This window comes from Rousettus aegyptiacus, unplaced genomic scaffold (genome assembly GCF_014176215.1).
Source record: "Rousettus aegyptiacus isolate mRouAeg1 unplaced genomic scaffold, mRouAeg1.p scaffold_m13_p_1, whole genome shotgun sequence".
Taxonomy (NCBI): domain Eukaryota; kingdom Metazoa; phylum Chordata; class Mammalia; order Chiroptera; family Pteropodidae; genus Rousettus; species Rousettus aegyptiacus.
In genome coordinates, this window is record NW_023416284.1 from 28,193,121 (window position 1) to 28,208,814 (window position 15,694).

Here is a 15,694-nt window from a genome sequence, read left to right on the forward strand (position 1 = left end):
CTCTTTTTCTAACCCCAGACCTCATACCTATTTCCTCCTAGATGTACTCCCAATCTAGAACTGCTCACTGACTTCCATTTCTTCCCAGTTCCCCAGACCAGCCCCCCTCCTCCTTCTACATGGTCCGTATCATCTCCAAGACTCCATGCATGGTTCTTCGCCTGGGTTTTCCCATCGGCACACCAGCACAGGCTCGGCACAAGGTGAGCTGGGCCCTGACCAACTTCCAGCCCAAGGAACCTGGAATATAGACTGGCCCCTCCTCAAACCCACAGGGTCAGGGCCAGTGGAGAGAGAAGCTCCCAGATTAAGGTTCCCACACCTTGTTTGTGGGCCCCAGATCTGGAGGAGATGGGAGTGAAAGGATCTGATCACATTTTCCCCTCAGATTGTGTCAGGCTTGCGGGAAGAGATTCTGCGGCTGCGTTTCCCCCACCGGGTGCAAAGCAAGGAGCCAACACCCAAAGTGAAACGAAAAGGATTAGGGGGTATTGGTGGGGGCAACTCTCCCTCCAAGTCCCCTCCCATGCTGGGACCACAGCAGGCCCTCTCTGACCGGCCCTGCCTTGTGGTCCTTCATAAGCCACTGGACAAGCTACTCATCAGGTTGGCACAGAGGGTGGGGTTGGGGTCGGGAGATGTGGGAGGACTGTGGCCTTAGCTGGGTATGAGTAGCAGTCAGCTGGGAATTGCTCCTGTTTCCCAGGTATGAGAAGCTACCCCTGGACTACCGGGCACCCTTCTTGCTGACACTGGAGCCGCCAGGGCCATTGCCTTTGGTGTCAGGCCGCTCCGCCTCTTCTAGCCTAGCATCACTGTCCCGCTACCTCTACCATCAGCGTTGGCTCTGGAGCGTTCCATCAGGACTGGCCCCCGCACTGCCGCTCAGCGCCATTGCCCAGCTCCTCTCCATCCTCACCGAGTACGTCACCTGAGCCTGCCAGGCAGCTTAGGGCAGGGAGAAAGCTCATGTACACTCTGGATTTAAATGCTGGCAGAAAGCCTAAACTAGATACTGCCCCTCTCTAATCCCCAGTCTCTTTGCTGCTGCTGTTATACAAAGTATCCTGTACAGAGCAGCACATGCCACTTCCTTCCCCTCCTTTTCTCCTTCCACTCTACTTATTTTGGCCTCTGGTCCTAATTGGACCTGTTATACCTGAGGGACCTGTAGTCTGAGCAGGGCCACCAGCACACAAGTCTGCTTGGATGGCTACTGGAGGGTAGGAGGGTAGGGGGATATACTCTGAGTGTCTCTTACCCATGTCATTCTGCCCTGCCCCCTCCTTTATGGGGCTTCAGAGTCCGACTCTCTGAAGGATTCCACTTTGCCTGCAGCGGGGAAGGAATCATCAACATGGTGCTGGAACTTCCAATTCAGGTAAGTACCATCCCTCATGACACCTCCCACCAAGATTCGTCATCATCCCAGAGACATTTGCCTCTGAGCTGGGTTGGAACTGCTGGAAACTGCCTCACAAGGACCCTCTGGCCATAGGAGCCAAGGCCTGAGGCCAGTCCCAACACAGTGTGTCAAGGGGACTAAAGTTACAAGGGCCAGAGCTGGGCGGGGTCAGATCTCTGCCCAGCTTTGCCCAGGATCTCCTGTTCTACCCCCAGAATGAGCCCCTGGGGCAGGCTGCAGTGGAAGAGAGGCACACATGCGTTGTCCAGTACATCCTCTTCCCCCCGCATTCCACCTCTACCAAGGACAGGTGAGACTAGGCCCCTCTCGGAGAGCCGCCTCTCTCCACGTTCCCCTTCTCCCTACTGTCCTCTAAAATTTTGTCTCCCATACCTGAGGGAGTTAGGGAAGGGGCTGCTGTTTTTAGATGCTGCCTTAGGCAGGCACAGGTCCAGTAAGGCCACATGAAACTTGTGGCTGTCCTTTGTTTACACCATCTTCCTACTCTCTCTGGACTGAATCCTGCCATGTTGTCGTGGATTGGACTCTCCTCTCTCCCAGCCTCAGGGCCTTTCTTCCTTTAGCTTCTCAACAGATGATGATAATGATGTGGAGGTGGAGGCCCTGGAGGGAGACTCAGAGCTCAATCTGGTCACCGAAGTGTGGGTGGAGCCACAATATGGGCGAGTGGGACCTGGCGCTGAGAGCTGGAAGCACCTCCGGGACTTGACATATTATGAGATCCCAAGAGCTGTGAGTGATCTCAGAAGTACCCCCACCCCTTACCAGGTTGGGTGTCGTCCCTTTGGGAATACCACAGCCTGTATAATTAATCTCTGTGTTCTGAATGTCTATGACTCCGTGGGCTTCCTTGAGAGCTGGAGGCCAGCATCTCTGGGCAAGGACGGGCTGACCCCTGACCTCTGCTATTCCTTCCCTAGCTCCACCCTCGGGATGCTGCCTGCATAGGCTCCATGCTGAGCTTTGAATACCTGATACAGCTGTGCCAGAGCAAGGAATGGAGTCCCCTGCCCCCAGAGCCGAGGGTCTCTGATGGTGAGTGGGGAAGTCACCCCTGGGATAGAGCAGGGGAGTGGGTGAGGAGAAGGCAACCATAGACAAGAAATCTGGTCTCGCTGTGTTTCTTATCTTCCTTACTTCCCTCCTAGGATTGGACCAGGGAGGAGACACTTGTGTCCATGAAATCCCTTTTCATTTTGACCTAATGGGACTGTTGCCTCAGTGCCAGCAGCTCCAGATGTTCTTCCTTCTGCTTTCCAGAGGTAGGTGAACTTTGTACCCACTCACGCCACACCTAGGGAGCCAACTAGCCTGGGCGTGTTAGAGCATAGAGAGCAAATGAGTCTGTGAACCAGCAGATGAGTGATGGGGGGCCAGAGGAGGCTTGGAGGCTGGAGGGGCTGTGCTGGTCAGGGCTGAGCCAGGCCACTGGGCAGCAGGAGGCTCTTGGTGCTGAGTGGAGTGTGTGTCGGGCAGAGCCAGAGGGCGTTCCTCTCGCCGAGGGGCCCTGTCCCGCCAACGACATGGTGCTGTGCCTGCTGCACAGCTGCCTGGGGCAGGAGCTGAGTGACCGGGAGATCCCTCTGAGCACCACTGACCAGGCTGCCTTCTTGAGTGAGGTGCTACGGCGGACCTGCCACAGTCCAGGTAAGCTCCCCACCTCTTTCCTAATACCAGATTCTGGCCCAGCCCCTTTTCTCCCTACCCCACAGGGTGGTTTCTGTCTTTGGGTTTTGATCTCCTTCTTGCTTCACCTCAGAGCCCTGCCTCTCTTCTGCCCCTCCCTTTTATACCCATAATTACTTCCATTGTAGGTCCAGAGGGGCCACAAGTGGGGGGCCATGGGATCCGGAAGGATCAATCAGTCAGCACTCAGGCAACTGGAGACTTGACTCTTCCTACACTGGTCAGCACTGATTCATCTCCTTGAGCCCTTTTTCATACTGACCTCCTTCCATCATTACATATTTATACCCCATCTTTGCATTACTGTGGATATTAAATGCCTCCTGCCAAAGACAGCATGCTGTCATTTCCTTTTTCTCTGAATCTTTCAAGCTATATGCTGTAAGGTAGAGGAAGGGAGCAGGGGTTGGATGGTCTCTTATAAATTGCTCTAATTTTGTTTCTCTCTTACAGAGTGTAGGCCCTCCTGAAACTCTCAAGCCTTTCATCTCGGGCCAACCCCCTCAGTGGCGCTGCTATGCAAGGCTTATGACCCCCCAGCATGTGTTTCTGACTTTCCTCCCAACTACCTTCTCAGGTACCAACCACAGACCTTCTTCATCAGCTCCTCAAATACACACCCCAAGCTTCCTCACTGGACCACCAGGCAGCTATGATTTATGTCTCTTTTTTCCCCTTCAGATGTCCAGCATCTGGCTGCCTATGGCCTGGAGGGACCCTCTCAAGAGGAGACAAAGCCTAAGTTTGGGGATTGGAGCGAGGCCTCCAGCTTTAAAGATCTGGGAGGAACTGGGGTCAAGGCTACAAAGGCCCAAGTCCCCATCCTCAGTGTCACCCCAGCTGGCGGTAAGGCTGCTGACTCTTAAGCCAGTTAAGCAGGAGCAAGAATGGGAACCGATAGAAGGGTTGAAAATCACGTGACACCTCTTCCCATAGATGGTGCCCACAATCCAGGAGAGCTGAGCCCACCCTTCCGTCGGGACTTACAGGCTAACACTGGGCGTCAGGCTCCACAGACAGAGGGTGCAGATGGGCCCCGGACCCGGTGTCCTGTCTTCATCTATAGCTGTGCCCTGGAAGCTCTGAGGGAGCAAATGGTTGGCATACAGCCCCCTCAGGCGCCCCGAGACATAGTCTTCCGGTGAGTGCCCTCAACGTTGACCTAGGTCCTTCCCCAGCCAAAGCTCAGGTACACACTTAGGGTCATGGACAGACAGGTCAATGGTCAGTACCAGGAACTCAGCTACTTAGCCATGTCCTGCTGACTCCTTGCTGAGCTTCCTTCAGAAAATTAATTGAACTTGCTGGGCTGTGAATATATTCATTGGGGACCTGTGGACATTCCACTGGTATATGAGTGGATGGCGAGTCAGGGGTCACTGAAGGGAATTGGTCAGCTTTCTTTCTCTTTCCTCCCATTCCTAGGACTCAGTTTCTTGACCAGCCCTCCCCCTCCTCGGCCTGGATGGAGCCTAGGTATAAGGAGGCAGCCAACCATTGTGCCCTGCTGCAGGAGCATGCTCAGCGATGCTATGTCCGTGGTGAGTGAGAAGCCACAGGAGAGGGTGTCAGGGAGCAGATACACGGATTGCAGGGGTCAGGACTGGGGAGCCCCTTCCAAAGCTTGATCCTCATGGCCCCTTTCACTTGTTTCAGGGCTGTTCCGGACCTTGCAGCAAGCACAGAGTGTGACCTCCCAGGACCTGCTGATGGCAGTGGATGCCTGTGAGGAGCTACTACAAGAAGTAGACATCACCCCTTTTCTGCTCGCACTCTGTGGACACACTCGGGGTTTGCCTCATGCACCCCCAAGCCCTGGTCCTCTCAGCCCTGGGCCCTTCAGCAGCAGCATCGAGGAGGGCCCCGAGCCTCGGGAGCGAGCTGTCCTGGCTTCTGAGTCCAGGTTAGGATTGTCCTGGAGTAATGTAGAAGAGGGCACACAAAGTTCCACTGAACTGGGATCTTTTGACCTCAGAGAATGGCCAGGCAAGGTAGCACTCAAGCACCAGAGAGTCACTAGTTCTTGGTTGCTGGCTTCCTGCCTCCCACCCAGACTTCTTTCTCCTATTCAGTATGGAGAGTAGTCTCCCTCCTGGCTCGCTCCATCTCTCCTGTTCTGGTGTGGAGTGTTAAGCTGGGTTAGGGGTGGGGGTAGGGAGTTGCCAGTTGCTATCAGTGAAAGTAGAATGTTCTGAAGGACATTGATACAATAGTAATGATCCCCTAAACTGATCTTGGAGTTTTGTAGAGGCAAAACTATTTTTGCCCACTGCTGAGTGCCCAGGTCATCTAAGGGGCCCAGCAGGTCCCTATTGAAGGGAGGGAGAAAGGCAAGCAAGCAGACAGCTGTGTGTCTGGTGTCTGCAGTTTATTAGCATTGGAGAAACAGAAGAGGCAGAGGGGTGGGTGATGCCCAGATGGGAACTCCAGCCTAGTTTCCTCTCTGGAGCTATAGATCCCTCACCTTTTATGCCCCCAAAATGAATGCGTTTTCTTCCCACGAAACCCTGTTTCTCCACCTGCATTTTTCCATCCATGGCGAATAATATCGCCCTCCACCCAGTGGTCCAGTTCAGAAAACTGGGAGTCATCTTTACTCATTTCTGTTTCACATAAATGTCCAGGCTTAATAAACTTGGAGATTTAAGCCCAAATGGGCTGGTTGGTTCTCCTTGCCTCTCTACCGCCCATGCCTTTGTGCTAGGCACCCTTCTTAGAGACAAAGACAGACAGATATATGCTGCTCCCAGTTGGGAAGCAGGCTTCTCCAGGACTCAGTGGTTCTTAACACTTCAACACCCCCCACCCCCACCCTGACCACTCAGCATAGAGACAGAGGACCTAAGTGAGCCTGAGTTTCAAAGCGCCCGTGTCCCTGGCAATCCAGACCCTGGCCTGGAGATCTCTCTGACAGATGTCTGCCAGCTCAGAGGAGAGACGCATGATGCCCTTCATAACCTCATCCAGGTAGAAAGTTTGGTAAGGGTAGAAGAGGGGTGGAGTCCTGCCTGCACAGGGAGGCAGTGTTCTCTCCTGGGTTGGGGGTGTGTAGGTATCTGTTCTAGGGTAGCAGGTAGTGTTCTGAGGAGTGGCTGACGATATAGCCTCCTTCTGACTCCCAAACAGGAGAAGTTCCTGGAGATAAGTGGTCTCCACTTCCGCACAGTGCCCTCTAATCCCCACTACTTCTTCTATTGCCCTCCATCCAGCAGGCGAGAGGTAAGTGGCTTTCTTTCTTACCTCCTTCCTGTAGCCCTAGATGTCCCACTTGGCCCACCTGGATCCTCTTGACTCTTGGTTTCCTGAAGCCTGGATATGGCTCTTGTCCTGCCTTAGATCAAGCTGTATTTATTTGTTTGTTTGCCCAGGATGAGGGCCCACGGGACACAGTAGATAGAAAAGTCAGTGACTTGGAGTTTTCAGAGGCTGAGCTCATGGGAGAAGAAGGTATGTGGGCAAGTGGCTAGAGGTGGGGAAGGTTGCTACAAGCCAGGATTCAGGAGCCTTTACTGCCAGCATCTCCCATTGACTACAAAATATGCATCCCTAGGGGACACATCTGCTGGCTGTGTGGTCACTGAGAGCGACCCAGAGCTGGAGGTGGAATACCGTGAGAGCCGTGAGCAAGACCTGGGAACTGCTGGGCTAGATTCTGCCTCACTGTCAGATGCAGACACTGTGAACCCTGATGAAGACTCCTTCAGTATCCTGGGGGGTGATTCACCCACTGGGCCTGAGGTCCTCATGCATGACCTGCCACCACTCTTCCTGCACCTCACATGCTCTGTGCGGCTGCGTGGGCAGCACAGCTCAGTACCCGTGTGCAGCCTTCCCACCTGCCTGAGTGAGTTTGGGTGCCCAGGGGAGGGCCACAGTTCCCATTACAGTCTGCCTTCCTGCCTGGGGTTTGGGGAGAGTCTGCAGGTATACCTCTTAAGCACCGAGAACTTAGAATCTATGCTTGTCCTGGGGCCCCCAGAAACCCCTAACTTTTCTTCTCTCCTAGGCCATGTGCTTTCCAGTCTGGAGGGTCCCCCAATTGGGGGCCGAGTACCCCTGAAGGACCTGAGTGTCACTCTGGATGTCTTTGTGCTGACCTTACCTCTGGAAGTGGAGCTCCCCCCAACCTCGGATCCTCAGCACCACCGGTGTGGCGGCGTTTGGTGGCGGGGCCTAGGGCCTTGTTGGGGGAGGGGAACCGTCAAGACATCTAGGGGCACTTGAGGACTAAGTATTCTAAGAAAGGAGTGTTGAAGAGGTCTTGGGAGGATATTAGCTGCTGGCCCTTAAACTTTGCCCCCACCCTGTTCAGGTCAACATCTGAGAGCAGTACTTCATTCCCACGATCCCCAGGGCAACCATCTTCTTTAAGATCGGATGATGGCCTGGGGCCCCCACTGCCACCCCCAGAAGAAGACAGGTATTTTCTTTTTTCCCTCTCAGAGTTCCTTGCTGCTCCCCTCAGTTTTATTTTCTAGAAATCAATGTCTAAACCTTTCTTCCTATTAGGCATCCAGGACTATCCAATTTGGCTACACCCCACAGACTGGCTATTGAGACCACCATGAGTGAGGTGAGTGAGTACCTTCCCTCCTCCAACCTAAGAGACAGCCCCTCAACATTGTAACTGATACCCTTTCCATCATATCAGTGACGTAAGGCAACCTCTTTAGGGTCAAAGTGAGGCATCTTTCAGTCTGCGAGGCAGAGTATCTTCTAGTATCTTCTAGTCTAGGAGTGAGATCATACCCTTATCAGCAAGGGAGGTGCCCTTTGTCATTTCCTGTATTGCCCTCTGACTGTAGATCCGCTGGTTGCTGGAGGATGAGATGGTAGGGGCTCTCCGAAGAGGGGGCATCCCCCAGAGCCCTGCCCTGCACCGTGCAGCTGCACATATCCATATCTCTCCTGGACGCTCCACCTGCCTTCGCCAAACTCTACCACTGAGTTTTGTGTTTGGGCCAGAGCGTTCCCTCACACAATTCAAGGAGGTATGCTGTCCTCAGAACACTTCCGGGTCACCTTGGGGCCCATCATTCCCTGGACTGCAGATACAGAACTGGAAAGCCCTTTCTTGGTTTGAGTCCTAGGATTATCCTCTTGCCCACCTCCTTACCACGTAGTCTGTCCTCATCCCATGCCTAGCAGCCCAACTAAGTTGGAAGAGATCCAGCTTCCAGCCTTGCCACTGGCCCATTGAACCTTAGGCAAGTCACTGAACTATTTTATTCCTCAGCAATGAGGATGCTAGCGTCTGCCTTATGAGGCAGTTGTGAGGGTCTGATGAGAAGGTGTGAGGTGCCACAGATAAGGGGGGCTGCTCCTACTTAAATTGTGACCTTGGTTCCCCACTCTCCAGGAGTTCCGCCGTCTCCACCTCCCTGGCCATGTTCTCCTTGAGGACCCTGACAGTGGCTTCTTCTTTGTGGCAGTTGGCCAACAGCCAGGTGGGACCCATGGGGTGCCCCCTTCAGCAGCCTGGGCTTGGCACAGCCACGAGGACAGAACCGAAGGCATCGAAGGGGAGGTTAGTCTTTCCTGGGCTGACCTGGGAATGGCAGGTTGGTGGTGTGTGGGGAGCCTGAACTCAGTCCTGACTTCCCCTCCTCAGGCTCTGACAGCCAGTCCTCAAGGCCCTGGCTCCCCAGAGGATTCTGAGGGCCCCTCCCTCATCACTCTGCCGAGCTTGCCACAGGGAGGTAAGAGAGGAGTTGAGCAGCAAATCTTGGAGTTGGTGCCAGGACCCTGGACATTAACATCCCTGGCTCTGCTTTCATTTTTGGAGGGTGGTCCTAAGTGGGATTGAGAGAGGCTCTAGGCATTTATTTCCCTTCTCTTCCCAGGGAGCCACCCTGGGCCCAGCCGGGGACTAAGCCTCATGTCCAGTCAAGGCAGTGTGGACTCAGACCACCTGGGTAAGCTGGGGCAGGAGGTGAAGGACTCTAAGCTGATGGGAAGTGCACTTAGGGGTACACAGCAAAAGGTCTGGGCAGGGGGCAGCAGAAGGGTCTAACCTGGATGGGCCCATTGAGCCTGATGCACTTGGGAGGCTCAAATGAGCATAAAGATGGGGTCAAACTTTGGCACACTTGCCACAGGTTATGATGGTGGCAGCAGTGGCTCAGACAGTGAGGGTCCCAATGAGACCCCGGGAGAGAAGGCCCCCTTTACATTGCGAACCCCTCCTGGGCCGGCACTTCCACAGCCTTCACTCTCAGGCCTCCCCGGGCCTTGTCTGCCTGACTTCTGGCTCATCGTACGGATACTGCAGGATCGTGTGGAAGTGTATGCACATGCAAGGTAAGTAGAAGCCGGGACACTGCACTCTGATGTTAGCATCTTTTCCTTGGTCCCACACCCTTCTCAAATGTTGTTAAAAAATAAGACATGGGACAGGATTTGGGCAGGGGTCTGACTTATATTCTAAGGTTGGGTGTCCTGACCACTTCCCACAGCTTGTAGCAAAGCATGGCACTCTGCTTTCTTAAAGGAATTGAAAAGCTGGTGGGGATTTGGCTCCTAACCGAGCATTAAGGGCATCTACATCTCAGCAGCTTCAGAAGTTGATATGTAAAAATAAAGAATAATAAGCAATATTTAACAAGTGCTTACTAGCATTTTACCTGGATCAGCTCATTTAATCTATGTAACAGCCCTACCAAGTGTTATTATCCTTATGGGATGAATGAAGAAACTCAGGCACAGATAAGTTAAATATTTCCCCAAGGTCACAGTGAGAAAGAGGCAGAGCCAGGATTAAGACTTAGACATCTGGTTAAATACTGCTCTATCTTGGGGGTGGGCGGGATTGAGAAAAGGGAAGACCACAATTCTGATAAAGAAGATCTGAAAATAAGGAAGAAGTGAGCTGCATGATGGATGCCTCAGTGTGATGCCCATGTGGAGGCCAGTGAGGCAAGCGTGGAGCCTAGGTTTCTAGAGTTGCCATTGAGAAGTCCATCTTACCCACTTCCCATTGCTTTCCTTTGTCCAGTCTTACTTCATTTTCATGGTTTCTCTTGGCTCTAGTTCCCATGACCCTTCCTCCTACATCCTCTCCACTGCACTTCTGTATCTCATCCATTCCTCCTTCCCTAGGAGCCTCGTTCGAGAGGATGGGGGGCCAGGCACTGAGTGTCGCCACCTGCACCAGCTCCTGGTGAGGCGAGTTGGAGAGATCTGCAGGGAGGTCAACCAGGTAAGGGACAGCCAGGGGCAGTGTGCTCTAGGAACTGGACACAGCCCAGATGAGGAAGGGGTTTCTAAGGAACTCGACCTCCAGAGTCTATTGATGATGGATGTTTTCTTTGACCCCCTCAGTTACTGGGATGCTATTACTCCTCAGACTCCCCACAACTAGGGAATTCTCCCTAACCCTCCACCCCCAGTCCTTGTGAGTTCCTCCCAAGGACTATGATATTCCCTCTCATTGCACTATGCTAGCATTACGGATATGATAGTGCACAAGCCAGGGAAACTCCGACTCTCTGGAGCTTGTGTCAAGTTGGAGGGGTTAGACATTGAACAACTAAATCATACAAATTATTTGTTACAAAGATTTCTACAGAGGTCTAAGACTACAGAGGCTGCTCTGAGAACGTATAACAGGATCTGACCATCTGAAGTGTCAGGGAAAGCTTCTTAGAAGTGATTTTTTAAGCTGAGAACTGAAGGATAGTGAACAAGTTCTGGCAAAGAGCAGGTACAGGTATTCCTAACTGGTTTCAGTGCTCAGAACCCCAACCCCAACTGTCAGACACTGTCTCAGACTTCCCAGTGGTTACCGATGCTCTTCTTGACCTGTGACCCCCAGTAATAGTGGGTGTTTTCTCTGGCCTGTGATCACCTCTCACCACCACCACCGATTTATGAGGGAATATTCCAGGTCCCTGATACCTCACTTCTTCTCCCAGCGGCTGCTTCTTCAGGACCTTCATGACAGTCACGTGTGTAACTCTCTCCTGGTGGCCGAGAGTGAAGAAGATCTGTGGCGCAGCGAGACCCCCTTCCACTCCCGTCAGCGGGCACCACTGCCCACCGATGGTGAGGTCCCACCCTGGAGCCTTCCTTGCAAAGGGTGCTGTTGCCTTTTCCTGTATCAGAGACTCTGGTGAGAAGCTGAGGGCAAAGTCATCATTACTTCGTCATCAGTGCCAAGTAATATAGAGAGCGAGGAGGAGAGGACATGAAAGGATCACTGGATTTGGGTGTTCCAAGTTCATCAGTGACTTTAGTGGAAGTGCTTTCAGTGGAGAGGTGGGAATATAGACAAGAGGAAATTGAAAAGTGAAAGGATGTTAGATAGGTGGAACTGAGAAGAACTACTCTTTCAAGTAGCTTAACAGTAAAGAGAGAGACAAAATAGATATGGCAGGAACTAAAGGAAATGGGGGGCAAGGCAGGAAGTTTAAAATAAGGTAGAGACTCTAGGAAGCTAAGCAGGGTTAGGCCTGGTTAGTACTTGGTTGAGAGACCACCTAGGAAGACCAGGTGCTGTAGGTTAAAAAATAAGGGATTGTAAACTGGCAACGTCCTTGCAATCTGTGAGGTCAACCAAGGGTTGCCTCACCTAAAAAAATAAAATAAAAATAAGGTAGAGACTTGAGCACATTTATGTTCCACATCAAAAGTCAGTAGAGAGGGAGAAGTTGAGGAATATAGGAGAGAAGGATTCATGGAAGGGGCATGGGCCGGCAGTGACCTCTTTTCCTAAGGGCATACCTTTGCCTGTCTCTGCCTTGTTTTCCAAAGTGACCATCTTTTCCCTCTAGGGGATTAGACTAGATGGGGATAGGGGTAGGGGTGGAGGTGAATGAGCAGGTCAGTTCATAGGTGAGAGACAAGAAGGGTGGAGTCTGAGACCTAATAGGAGGGTTCGCCTTGTGATTGTCCCTCTAGACAGGCAGGCACAGGGCTCCTTTGGAATTTCTGAGATTTCTGATCATTGTTAGGAAACATGGTAATCTACTTGAGATGATAATTAAAGTCTCCACACTTCTGCTCCCTTCTTTTACTCTGGATGACCTCTCCTCCTAACTCATAGAGGAAAGCCAAATCATGCTATTTCTTTGCAGTTCTCCCTTCTGCTTTGAAAGTAAAATCAAACCACTCCTTAATTTTAACATTCTCAGTAAGTCTGTAGATGAACATTTCTGACAGCTCCAAAGAGTGCATCTCTCAGCACATCCTGGAATGTATTTCATATCAAAGCAGAATTCCCATAATTAGTGGGCTTCCCAGGGTTTTGATGTCATCTGCAGATCGAGCATGAGCTAGGACAGCCCAGCACTTTTTCTTTACAATGACTTCCAGCAGCCTGAGATGTAAGACCAGCCAGAACGCAGACACAGCCCTTCCTCATTTTAGTCTCTCCATGTGGTTTCCCTGAAACCTTAGCAACCAGCATTTCATTCCAGACTACAGACCTCTGGGTTTCCTACATGCAGTTCACATCTGACAGCAGCTTCTCTGGGAAACTAAATTGCCACCTTTGGCTGACTGCAAGGTTCCTTGTCAACCTGCAGACCTGGAAAGGGTTGAACAAGGCATTGGACTGTGGCCATAGGCTCTTGCATACTGCCACACTGCTCTTTGCATTCTTTGGGATAGCTGTCTTCCAAAGCACAGGACAAAGTCTCCCTCACTCTGCAGTAGGTGCATGTAAGCAGTCACACTTTTTGTTATAATAGGATTATTGTTGCAACTCCTAATGAGTACACAAATGGGGCATACATACATGCACATACACGTACATAAATACACATATGCATACATACATACATACATACTATTGTGACAAGATTAGAGCGTCTTGGCACTACTTTCAGGATTTTCTCATACTTTGCCTTTCCTGTACCTCTTCTTAGTTCTTGTACCACATCTCCATTAGGTAGTTCTGAAGACCTTTGTGCTATGTCTTCTTTCTAAGAGCATGGCCCTGCCTTGTTACCCCAAATGACCATCTTTCCCCTGCAGGGTAGTAGGGCCGAGGAGCTAGGGGAGTGAGGATGAGGAGGCCAGTATACAGGTGAAAAGTCCATGAGGGCAAAGGGCTGTGTCCTCTTTCTGATCCAATGTCTTCCTTCCTCCTGTCAGATTATGCTGCTGATGAGAGCTGCCCACCCCGAGGGTACCTAGCAGCCACAATGCAGTTTGTCCCTGGCCATTTTTCTTGTGATGTTGTATGGGGAACCATAATTCGAGTCCATTCACGCCTCAAAATGGGGCCCAGCATGGGGGTCTCTCGAGGTACGTGATGGCACGAGAGGGCAGGTGGAGTGTGGAGGGGGAACCGGAGAAAGGAGTTTCCTAAGCCCCCATTACTCCCACAGCCATCCAGGCCCTGCGCTCTGTGCTCAATGCATTCTCCGTGGTGAACCGGAAGAATATGTTTGTTTATCAGGAGCGAGCAACAAAGGCTGTGTACTATCTCCGGTAGGTGGACCCTGAGTAAAACATGGGTTAAGGATGGCACAGGAGGAGTTAAGTCCAAAGACCTTGCTACTCTTTCCCAGGCTCCTGGAGACATCCTGCAGTGAGCGGCCATGGGAAGGCGATGCTCTGCCCCCCTCCTTAGCTCTGTCTCGAAGCCAGGAGCCCATCTCTGAGGAAACCTCGGCATGTATCACCCCCATTCTCTGATGCCCTGTGCGCCCTCAGACTTTGCTCCCTAGAGCCAGGCCCTGACCATAGTTTCCCTGCAGGGTCCTCGTTCTCCCTTGGACATGGCTTCTAGCCGCAGTGCAGATGCTGCTCGTCCCGTGGGCCAAGTGGACAGACATATCCAGCTACTGGTACATGGCGTAGGGCAGGCTGGTAAGAACTGCAAGGATGGGGTAGGAGATGAGGTTCCAGAATCCTCTAGGACCTCTTTGGAGCCTTCCTACTCTAGCTTATGCTGTGCTTTGTGCTTCCCTCAAGTATGACTAGGTGGGGAAGGACTAACTGCTATGTTATTTAGAGGGTAGGACTTACAGCCAATAAAAATGCATGCAGTGTGGGCAAGAGGCGTCATTAAAGTTGACACCCAGGTATCTAGCCTGGGTGATTGTGTGGATAGATGGTGGTCCCAGTGGCTGGATACCAAGGATGAGTTTAAGATAAGGATGATGGGTTCAGTTAGAGAAATCTTAAGCCTGAGATGTCTATTGGACAACTGTATTTTCCAGCTAATATTTATGACTCAGTTAATGTGTACTAGGTCTTAGGCTAAGATTGGTACATATGAGGTCACTGCTGTTATTCCCATTTTATGGCCAAGGGCACTGAGGCTTTGAGAGGTAAGACTTATTTGTCCACAGCCACACAGTGAGTAGCTTGGCAGAACTAGAACCTAGTGCTGGCTACTTCTGGTATGGGGGAGAATATTCAAGTCTGGGATTTACGGCCTGGTTTGGGATAGCTGAATCCTCTGCCAGTGTCTTCACCTTCCTACCATGGCTACATCAAGGTCCCGAGATCACAGATGAGCTAGTGCGGGTTCTGCGTCGGCGCCTGGATGAGGCCACTCTGGACGTCATCACGGTCATGCTTGTTCGGAACTGCAAGCTGACACCAGCTGATGTGGAGGTCAGCTCACTCCCAGACTCCAGCATCCCTCCATGGCACAGCCACAGGCACAGGGACAGTTTCAACTGGAACCTCCTCATTCATCTCTGACTTCCCTTTCCACTCTCTGCAGTTTATCCAGCCCCCTGGAAGTCTCCCCTCAGAGGTACTACATCTGGCCTTGCCCCGCTGCTGCAGGCCCTGGCTTCCTGCCCTAGTCTGGTACCTGCGGCAGAACCTGCTCATCTTCCTGCACTCTCCCAAGTACACAGACAGCAATAGCCGGAACCATTTCCAGGTGAGATTTCACCTACCTCTCTCCATACTCCATACACCCCAGCTCCCTTCCCTGCACCCCACCCCACACATACCTTTGCTATGTAACTGTTTCTACAGATGTCCTATATGCACCTTTGCCCATGAATCTGTGTATACCTATGCCCCCTCACATCTTTGTCTACCTGTGTCTTCCTGTGCTTCTGTGTGTACCTGTCCCCCACTCCCAACTGTAGATACCCATTCCTTGATGGTTTTTGTCCATTCTCCTAGTCTTAGTGGTCTGTGTCTGTTCTCTCCCCAGCACCCACTCCCACCACAGGGCAGCCTCTCCGACTTGGATATCTACTTGTATAACAAGCCTGGTGGACAGGGCACTGGGGGCAAAGGTATAGTGCAGGACACTACCAGGTGTGGGAAAGCCTTTCCTGTCTCATGGCTGAAAGGGCCTTTCCCAGCCTTACAGTTGAGGGGGACCTGGTGGTGAGGCTGGGGGTTTGGAAGTCCCAGACCTGAGTCTTCCTGTGGATTTTCATCCAGGAGTCGCCTGCATCACTCTAGCTTTTGTGGATGAGGTAGGGGCCCCCATCTCACTGGCATCATGGCCCCCCTCTTCTCCGGGGCCCCCAGATCTAATGCAAGAGGAGGAATTTGAGCAGCTGACCCAGGTCACTCGCTGCCCAGTTGTGCCAGACAGTTCTTCAGGTGAGGCAGCTTGGTCAGAGGAGGGGTGTTCAGTTAATGCTACAGGAACTAGGG

The 15,694-nt window shown here is 52.1% G+C and overlaps 1 protein-coding gene across 4 annotated transcripts in view; it reads left to right on the top strand.

Moving 5' to 3' along the window:
- The window catches only part of SZT2 (SZT2 subunit of KICSTOR complex), a 49,093-nt gene that overhangs the window by 20,827 nt on the left and 12,572 nt on the right, over window positions 1-15,694 (top strand). For all 4 annotated transcript variants that reach the window (XM_016123735.2, XM_036232816.1, XM_036232817.1 and 1 more), the window contains 37 exons: window positions 89-203; window positions 389-606; window positions 707-922; window positions 1,303-1,381; window positions 1,621-1,715; window positions 1,990-2,158; window positions 2,347-2,461; window positions 2,575-2,688; window positions 2,903-3,073; window positions 3,241-3,332; window positions 3,566-3,689; window positions 3,794-3,958; window positions 4,049-4,253; window positions 4,538-4,653; window positions 4,769-5,015; window positions 5,938-6,079; window positions 6,239-6,331; window positions 6,481-6,559; window positions 6,663-6,956; window positions 7,119-7,260; window positions 7,425-7,532; window positions 7,622-7,685; window positions 7,918-8,103; window positions 8,472-8,639; window positions 8,724-8,811; window positions 8,956-9,027; window positions 9,211-9,412; window positions 10,211-10,310; window positions 11,026-11,155; window positions 13,208-13,360; window positions 13,444-13,546; window positions 13,627-13,729; window positions 13,816-13,927; window positions 14,562-14,680; window positions 14,793-14,957; window positions 15,240-15,324; window positions 15,476-15,640. In XM_016123735.2, the coding sequence (XP_015979221.2) occupies window positions 89-203; window positions 389-606; window positions 707-922; window positions 1,303-1,381; window positions 1,621-1,715; window positions 1,990-2,158; window positions 2,347-2,461; window positions 2,575-2,688; window positions 2,903-3,073; window positions 3,241-3,332; window positions 3,566-3,689; window positions 3,794-3,958; window positions 4,049-4,253; window positions 4,538-4,653; window positions 4,769-5,015; window positions 5,938-6,079; window positions 6,239-6,331; window positions 6,481-6,559; window positions 6,663-6,956; window positions 7,119-7,260; window positions 7,425-7,532; window positions 7,622-7,685; window positions 7,918-8,103; window positions 8,472-8,639; window positions 8,724-8,811; window positions 8,956-9,027; window positions 9,211-9,412; window positions 10,211-10,310; window positions 11,026-11,155; window positions 13,208-13,360; window positions 13,444-13,546; window positions 13,627-13,729; window positions 13,816-13,927; window positions 14,562-14,680; window positions 14,793-14,957; window positions 15,240-15,324; window positions 15,476-15,640 (5,114 nt within the window). The remainder of the gene's footprint in view (window positions 1-88; window positions 204-388; window positions 607-706; window positions 923-1,302; window positions 1,382-1,620; window positions 1,716-1,989; window positions 2,159-2,346; window positions 2,462-2,574; window positions 2,689-2,902; window positions 3,074-3,240; window positions 3,333-3,565; window positions 3,690-3,793; window positions 3,959-4,048; window positions 4,254-4,537; window positions 4,654-4,768; window positions 5,016-5,937; window positions 6,080-6,238; window positions 6,332-6,480; window positions 6,560-6,662; window positions 6,957-7,118; window positions 7,261-7,424; window positions 7,533-7,621; window positions 7,686-7,917; window positions 8,104-8,471; window positions 8,640-8,723; window positions 8,812-8,955; window positions 9,028-9,210; window positions 9,413-10,210; window positions 10,311-11,025; window positions 11,156-13,207; window positions 13,361-13,443; window positions 13,547-13,626; window positions 13,730-13,815; window positions 13,928-14,561; window positions 14,681-14,792; window positions 14,958-15,239; window positions 15,325-15,475; window positions 15,641-15,694) is intronic.